We start from the raw sequence: 9,043 nt of genomic DNA, 5'->3' as shown, positions 1-9,043 counted from the left end.
GCTCACAGTAACTAGAGAAAGCCCACGCTTAGCAACAGACCCAACACAGCCATAAATAAATAAATACATACATAGAAGCAATGGGATAATATATTAAAATGTTGCCCATTTATGTTGTTTAAATAATTAAACAGCAGAACTTCAGGCTCTTACAGCCAATAGGAATGGTTGATGGTACAAGACTCTCTGCAAATCAATGACTTTGTCACAGAGGAGACATTTTTTGATAGTACCTCTACCATGGAAACTGTTCCCTTCTTACTAAAAGGTAGCATGGAGGGTAACAGAACCCCCAAAGTGTGCTTGTGAGGTCAAACGTGCCTTCTGGAAGGAGACATTGAGATCTGAGAGGGAGAAAATATGCCCTTGATGTAACATATAATCACAGCAGATGTTACAGATCATACACAGCAAACCTCCTGAAGGTTCAGCATTTTGATTGATACAAGCAGTATAAATTAGGAACCGGAACGTAAATACCATTATGAAGACTGCACTCAAGAGTGGATCCTAAGCAATTGCACATGGAAAGAGTAAGAATTCTCTGCAAGTACAAAAGCTCATTCCAATTTAATTCTACATGGGATTTGAAACGGTATGGAATATGTAAGAGGATGAATCAATGACATCAAACTAGAATGATTAAACAGAGAATCTAAATATAACTTGATATTTCCCTTAGTTCTCACTGATTCTCTAGAACAATGCTGTCCAATAGCAATATAATTCCAGCTACATATGTCATTTAAATTTTCTAGAAGTCACATTAAAATCAAAACAGATGAAATTAATTTTAATAAATTTTATTTAATCCAATATATCCAAAATATCATCTCAACTTGTAATAAATATAATAATTATTAATGAGGCATGTTACATTCTTTATTTCATATGATATCTTTGAAATCTGGTGTGTATTTTACACTTACAGTACATCTCAATTTAGGTACATTTAAAGGCAGCACAGCTCTAGAAAGTAGGGATTAAATATTAACACCAGATCCAAACCATATATTATACATATTTGCACATTATTTTGTATACATTTTAAAGAAAAGCAAAGCTTAAAATTGTGTTTTAGAATTTAAAATATTTTTGGCCAACCTCTCTTGGAACTTCTGTGGAAAGAGAAAGAATGATGGTGATTATCTCAAAACCTCCCAATTTTTTTGTTTGCAATCAGACTTTTGTTATTTTGTTGTCATTTATTTTTCATAATTACCTTAAACACATTTACTATTCTTGGCAAACATAAACAAACCAAGAATGACATTTGAATGTGTAATAAAACAATTTGCACAAGAGCCCTTATCCCCTTAGGTTGAACTGTAGGAAAACAGTGGCAGAACATGTTACTTGTTTAGGCAAACGTTTCTCACTAGAGCTCTATTGTCATTTTGGGTGGAACATTCCTACCAGTTGCAGGATATATTTTGAATTATTTGGGATGACTGTAGAGGATTTTTTTTCCCCTTCATTCTTAACAAAAGAACATGCTTCTCAATTAAAACTTAGGAGAATATAGGTTGAGATGCAGTATGTAGAGTTATTTGGATAATAATTGTCATTATGTGGGAATTCCCTGGTGGTCTAGTGGTTAGGACTTGGCTATTTCCTTGCCGTGGCCTGGGATTGATCCCTGGTGGGGGAACTAAGATCCCACAAGCCGCGAGGTGGGGCGGTAAAAAAAATATTGTAATTAAGTAAATATACATCATCTTCATGATGGCTGATCTCATTTACCCCTTATAACCAGGTTTCCCCACAATAGAATGGAGTTACTCCTCGGCATTAACAGCTACCAGTTGTATGCTAAAGCACCCAGGAGAAGCAATATAGTCAGTGACTACCATAATGATTGAGATGTATGATGATACCAGTAATTATTTTTAGTATAGATATCTTTCGGATACAACAATCATCACTAATATGATCATGTATCTTTAAAATTTTATGTATGTGTGTATGTATACTAATCGAATCTGTTGTGAGCATAAACATTACTTGGTACTCTAGAGCAACTGTTGGCAAACTATGGCCAATAGGCCAAATCCAGCCTGCCACGTGTTTTTGTAAATAAAGTTCTATTAGAACACAGACATTCTCATTCATTTACATTTATCTATGACTGCTTCTGTGCGGCAACAGGAGTTAAATAGTAGTGGTGATAGAGAGACTGTATCACCCAGAGTCTAAAATATTTACTGTCTCTTTAGAGAGAGAGTTTGTTGACCCCTGCTGCAGATTGTAAGCTAAAGGTCAGCAAAAAACCTACACAAATGATTTTTCTTTTATGGCTAGAATGAATTTTATGGAATGAGATCAAGGAGCTGTCAGTTGTCTTGGGCCAAGGTCTCTTCCTTATAGAGGAGCATTTAGGACTGGAAATCTTGACACTGTCTCATGTCAGAGGTGAGAAAACCTGGTGAAGTTCATTTTAATGAGGTTTAAGAAGTATCTTGTCTAGAGAATTTTCAGGTGAATCTAATCTTTCTAATTGGTGTCTGAAACTATTAGATTGCAGGGAATCTAATAAAGCTTCATGGGAATAACTGAAAGGTTTGTGGGAATAATATTGTCTAAATAAGAGTTTGCAGTTTTAAAAAAATGTAATTCATCATGTTAAGTTGCTCTTTGGCACAACGCAATTGTAAGAACATCTTTTTGTTCCTTAGAACATGTTTTCCCTTAGATTGGAATCTAGAAGTCTTTGGTATGCTTTGCTTTGTTTTATGTTTGCATTTTTGTCATGCCATTTCTTTTTTTTAAATCTTGTTTATGCTATTGGTAGTATAGTCATTTTCTTTTTACTCTCTTCTCTCCAACACATTTTCTACCAGAATTGTACCATGGAAAATGAAAGAGGTAGGTAGAGCACAGAAAGATATCAATGTTAGTTCTTAACTTTCTGTCTTTTGTCTACTGTTGTCTACAGTTGTCTGATAATGTTAAGGTAAATCGGAAAAATCTTCCCCATTTTTGTGGGAGCATGAATTTCTAGCCAGATAAAATCCATTCTAGTTTGGCTTTGGTGAAATTATACTTCATAGCAAGGGAAGAAATGTAGCCAGACCAAACCTTTATACTAGAAAAGTATGGCTATATTATTTTCTGTGTGTCCTCTTGGACCACAACTGTCATTTATCAGCCTTGCCTGTGGAGTTAGAGCAGGGGCTTGAGTGAGACCAAGGATTTATGACACAAAAAGCAGCAGGAGAATTTTTCTCACAAGCCCATAGCTACTGCACAGTATTTATGAAGAGAACATATAATCAAGTATTTCAGCATTTTAAGGAATCCCTGTACAAACTCTCACTAGACCCTTTAATCACCTGTACAATATTGTGATTCTGCTCAAATGCTTCACTTTCAGGGCAGGGGAAACTCAAAAGATTCCTGTGGGAGCCCATGCCATTATTTGTGCAGCCTTAGTTATGAACAAAACTCTTGTAATGACTTTAAAGCTGCTTCTCTTTAACTTTCACTACTTAGTCCTAGTTCCGTTCTCTGATGCTACGAAAAAAGTCTGACTCTTCCTTCACAGATGAACCCCCAAATTTTGGAAATATTGTGTTCCAACGAGTCTCTGCTTTTCCAGGATCATCTTCCCTAGAACCCCTCAATTTCCCCTCATTTCACATTTAACCATCTTACGTTCAACCCTTATTTCGTAAGTTCGTCAACGTTCCTCATGAAAAGTGACTCCAGACCAGTGCACAGAACCACTGCCGCTGAGAAGGAAAAGATATTTTCGTCCAAATTTTGGGTAAGCAGTCAGGGTCATTTTAATTCAAAGCTAAACCTTTAATGAAAAAGAAAAAAGATTTCAAGGAAGCAATTAACAGGCTATGCAGAGATTTATCTTGTTAGGGCCACGAGCCGCGCCTCCGAGGCTCGCTGCTCGCGCCAGCAAGCCAAGCAGTAACTGAAAGGTCGTCGTACAGAGAACTACTCGGGCAAAGTGACATTCTGCTATTTGGACTGTTACCCTCATCCAGCCGACCTCACGTTGCATTAATCTTCGTTTGCAATTAAAGTCTCCCACTTCTTTCTGCTCAGACAGATTAAGATGTACACCTAGGTCCAATCCAATGGGAAGGAGGCTGTACACAGCCACTTCCGGGTCACTTCCGGGTCGAGGCGCCTCCAGCGCCCAATCGGGAGTTAGGGGCGGGGCTGCGCCTGCGCGCCGCCGGAACGCCGGGGTCAGGTGTTGCACTTTCGCTCTCAAGTCGCTAACTCCGTGAGAGTTTGCACTCGCTCGTCCGGAGTCTGGAGACTGAGTTTGGTGTCGCAGAAGAACTCTGGCTTTAGTCAGGTAAGTCCCGCGGTTGTCTTCCACCTCATTGCCTGCGTTCACAGTGGAACGGGAATGGCTGTAGTAGGATTCACCTGTGTTCTCATATTTTCTCCTGATCCTCTGAAACCTTGAGTTCTGAGGGCGAGCCTGGAGGGGTGGGGCAGCTTTGGTTACCGTGACAACTGCAAGACACCAATTTAGGCTTTGAGAATTTGGGAAGGGAGAGCTTCTTCTGGAATGACTCCTTAAAATACGTGTGAGTCGGGTTCAAACTCAAGTGTTATTTCAAATTCTGTGCTCGTAACCACAGAATTTGATTGTTTTTTTGTTTGTTTTTTTGCGGTACGCAGGCCTCTCACTGTTGTGGCCTCTCCCGTTGCGGAGCACAGGCTCCGGACGCGCAGGCTCAGCAGCCATGGCTCACGGGCCCAGCCGCTCCGCGGCATGTGGGGGATCTTCCCGGACCGGGGCACGAACCCGTGTCCCCTGCATCGGCAGGCGGACTCTTAACCACTCCGCCACCAGGGAAGCCCCAGAATTTGATTTTGAAAGGTTTATTCGGGTTGTGATGTGGAGAAGCCAAATTTGAGGCAGGGTAAATAGTTAGAAAGCTAATGTAGCAATCCAGACACAGTTTGAAGGTGTCCCGAGCCAGGGGAGTGGTGTAGAGTTGCGGAGCAGAGAGAAGATAGGAGAAGTACTAGCAGGTAGTACCAGCAGGACCTAATAATCAATTGGATATGTGGAAGGAGGGAGAGGGGTCCTGAGCATCTGGACGGTTAACTCCAAACTCAGCTTGGCACAAGGCTGTTTTTGTAGATTCTTTTCCCACCATCTGCCTTCCGCCCCCCTCCTCCACGCACACCCCAAACTCTGTACATGCCAAGTGTGTTTGATGTTCTAGTTACCAGAATATTGTCCTCACCTTTTTGTGACACTGAGCCAGGTTACATAGTTTCACTGAGCCCTTCAGTTTTTTTCAGCATGAAAATGGAAGAAAGTAATACCACTTACCTCCGGATTTGTGTAAGGATTAAATTAGATACTTTGTAGCCCTGGTGTACAGAAGGGGCCCAATAAATGTTAACTGCTACTGTTATTATTTGTCATATTGTTTTATTATACATTATTTTGATGTTTCTTCCCCTAGATGACTTTTTTTAACTTAAAAGGTTAGTATCTTATCTATCTTTGTATCTTCTTGAAATATAGTAGTAGTTGCAGTTGTCTTTTTTTTAAATGGGTCATTGATTTTGGCTGCTGCTGACATAATTAAATTCATTTCTTACTTTAAAGGAACTACCAGATACAATTAATTTTGTTGATCATTGATATTTATTAGATAAAAGATGGCTGTCTTTCTGTATAACTGAGAAGCCTGTGGATTAAGATGTACAAAAAGTAACTGATATTCTCAGTCTGGAATAGGTATGAGTGATTTCAGTGAAGAATTGATAAGGCCCACAACAGAGGATGAACAGGGGGAACCGCGTGCGCCCTCTGGTACAGGGATGTGCTTTCCTTGGCTCCAAAAGCATATAGAAACCGTAGGTAAGTAAAATAACATATAACCATTTCAGCTCTAATGCAAGGAGATGATAAGATTCAATATAGATACAAAAATGGATAACCAAGCTGGTTCAACTTTCAAAATAAGAATGTATGAGGATTTTTTTTTAGGCTGTTAATAAAAAAGAAATAATAAAAATAGATTCTTTTTTTCTTTTAGAATTCTTTTCCTTTGAATTAATAACAGTCTGTATTACGATAGATACACTTTTTTCCCCCCAGTAATACTTACTGAGCATTTATTATATCCCTGGCATTGGTTAAATATTGGGAATACATAGTTGAAGAAGATATGATCTCTACCACTGAGGAGTACATACCAGAAGTTTCTGTTGAATTGCATTGAAATAAGCCCTAATAGAATTGATCTATAATAGATTTCAAGAAAGGAATATTTTCTTCTATTTTCATCTAATGTAGAAATAAACAAGTTTTTCTATGGAATAAATTCCTTATCAGAATATATAAAAGAAGCAGTTGTCTGTATATTGGCATGTTGGGTCGCGTAGTCCTGGGAATACATTTGAACCAGCACTTTTCTAATTGCCCACAAATATATCTTTCTTAGCCTGGCTTTCTTTCCCCTTGACTGAGATTCCCTGGCTCCTAGAGTTTAGCGCTTATTTCTTTATTTTTTAATCTAAATACCGTCTCATTTAATTATCTCATTAAATTAATCCTCAGTAAATCTATGTGCTAGGCATTTTAGAGATGAGGGAACTGAACTTCAGAAGAAGTTAAAATTCTTAATGCCGGTATCAGGAGTCAAATCCAGGCCTATCTGATCTCAAAGCCTACATTGAGATACATATATTGAAAAAAGGGATAATAGATGTAAAGTGCCTAGCATAGAGCCTCATGCATAGTGAGTGTTGAAAAATAATAGTTTACTTCCTCTTTCCTCATTTTATTTTTGCTGAATTAATGTACATGGTTTGAGCCAGGTTTGAATGAATGGTACTTCAGAGGGGATGCTACCACACCCCTTGTAGGGAACTAGTAATCTAAAGTTTCTGCTAGTTTTAAGGCATACCTGGGCATGTGTCTGTCACCAGTGTTCTATAGAGAGCTTGAGTCAGTCCACAAACAAGTAGGTTTAAGACCAGAATTTACATGCTTAGACATGTTTTATATATTACAGATAGCCTGTTAAACCCCAAATACTTCCTGTCTGCAATGAGAATATAGTTGCAGGTAATGTTGACATTGTAGTGGTAATTAACCATAACAGGAAAACACAATTGCCTAACAATTATTTATATTTTATTCTCTTAAATTTCTTTTGGCGTTTTGAAGGGTGTGTCCCCTAGAATAAAAACTTTGAAGGTGGGCACCAATCTGGAATAAAGCTGTATGGTGAGCACTTAGAATAGTGCTTGGCTGTGGTAGTGCTCAAAAAATATTCGTTGACAGGCTGACAAGCTTCCAGGTTATTTCAAGGAAATTAGAAATTAGGTTGGTGGCACTGGTTCTTTATTGTACCTCATTCCATCAAATTTATTTTCCTTGACAGTTATTCTTAAAGTGTATCAGCAACAAATAAGATTATCTTTTGCTCACAAAGGGTGAAATGAGAGCTACTCCTGAGGTAATTAGGCTCAGTTGGAAGACAGGAGGGGAATTTTCCAAGGATTTATGTATCCTAGTCTAAAGTTGATTTCCAGTTTGAGCTGTGAAAACTTGAGAGGTAGAAGGGAGTCTGGCCTGAGATCAGTTTTCCTTTAGGTGAATAACCGAGGTTTTAGGGAAGAGGTATTTTGTCACTTTCTTGGCCTAGCTGCCTGGTGTTGCTGCTGATACTGGGAGTTTGGGTGTAGATCCTGTTAAATGCAGCTTCTAATTCAGAGAGGTGGGTGGGACATAGTATTCTGCATTTCTAATAAGCTCCCTGGGGATACTAAGACTACATCAGGATCCCCAGGTGATTTGTATGTACATTTAAAAAGTTTGAAAAGCACTGGTCAAGAGAAATAGTCTTTGGGACTTCCCTGGTGGTCCAGCCGTTAAGACTCTGTGCTCCCAATGCAGGGGCCCCTGGTTTGATCCCTGGTCAGGGAATTAGATCCTGCATGCGGCAACTAAAAGATCTGGCACACAGCAACTGAAGATCCCGCGTGCTGCAATGAAGATGCCGCATGCCACTACTAAGACCCGGTATAGCCAAATAAATAAATAAATAAATATTTAAGGGAAAAAAAAAAGAGAGATATAGTATTCTACTTTTTTTTCCCCTGAAGAATTAGGTACTATCTTGCACAGTTTTAAGGTGCCATCTAAAACTTGTATCGTAAGTTTGAGAGTTGCAAAAGGCATAATTTTTGGCATATATTGGCACTTTTAAATGAAATTATCATGTGACTTAAAAAAATAATTTGGTGGAATCTAAATGATATAGGGATGTGATACCTTTATCATCCATTTAGTATTTATGAAAAAGCTTTTAATAGATGGAAATTTTATATTGTTCCTTTTTCTTTTATACTTTTATTCTTGCCATAAAGTATGTATCTACATTTAATTAATTTTTGCTAATATCCTGTAAGGTTTTAAGTATTAAAATCTCTTCTGGATTGAGAAATCATTGTAATTGATTTTTGTACCCACCGAATCAAAATAACATAAGTAGTGTTACAAGTTTTGTTAAATTTTAAGTATTAAAGGTAAATTTTTATTGCTTATTTATCTCAATAAAATGGGTAAGGTTATCACTTTTTTCCAGTTCTTATATCTGTGGATGAATATTACGTATTCCTAGAATGAGAAAAGATTTAGCTTCAATTCTACTGTATTTTGTTTTAATTGGTGGAAATTCTGAGAAAGTTTAGTCACATAAGTAACTAGCTGGCAATGAATGGAGTTTAATTATAGCAATGTATCAGGTCTTTGGATTCCTTCTGAATTATTTATGAAAAAATTACATAGTGATCTAAAATAAAAAATTATTAGGTTCTCCTACAGTTTTGATAAGCAAAGAATTAAAAATCACCTGACTTGCAAATGGATGTGTTAGAGTCGTTCACTTTCTCAACACTCAACACCTGTATTTTCACCTTAAGGTAAAATATGATTTTGATCATGAAGCCTTGTGTATAGGCACAGTTTCCTAGGAGATCAACTTTAGGAAAGAGTATGTGAGAAAGTTGAAGATCTGCAAGTTGATTGCTGTAAAACTAT

At 37.8% G+C, this 9,043-nt stretch overlaps 1 protein-coding gene across 4 annotated transcripts in view; it reads left to right on the top strand.

Annotated features, from left to right (window-relative positions):
* The first annotated feature begins 4,187 nt into the window (after window positions 1-4,187).
* TAF1A (TATA-box binding protein associated factor, RNA polymerase I subunit A) overlaps window positions 4,188-9,043 on the top strand; it is a 36,897-nt gene continuing 32,041 nt past the window's right edge. Inside the window, exons 1-2 of one of the 4 annotated variants that reach the window (XM_030868351.2) lie at window positions 4,188-4,318; window positions 5,719-5,851. In XM_030868351.2, the coding sequence (XP_030724211.2) occupies window positions 5,731-5,851 (121 nt within the window). In that variant the 5' untranslated portion in view covers window positions 4,188-4,318; window positions 5,719-5,730. Of the gene's footprint in view, window positions 4,319-5,642; window positions 5,852-9,043 lie in introns of those variants that run through there. The other 3 variants (XM_030868352.2, XM_060299255.2, XM_060299472.2) reach the window with 3 other exon arrangements.

Source organism: Globicephala melas, chromosome 1 (genome assembly GCF_963455315.2).
Source record: "Globicephala melas chromosome 1, mGloMel1.2, whole genome shotgun sequence".
NCBI lineage: Eukaryota > Metazoa > Chordata > Mammalia > Artiodactyla > Delphinidae > Globicephala > Globicephala melas.
This window is presented reverse-complemented; position numbering and strand designations above follow the sequence as displayed.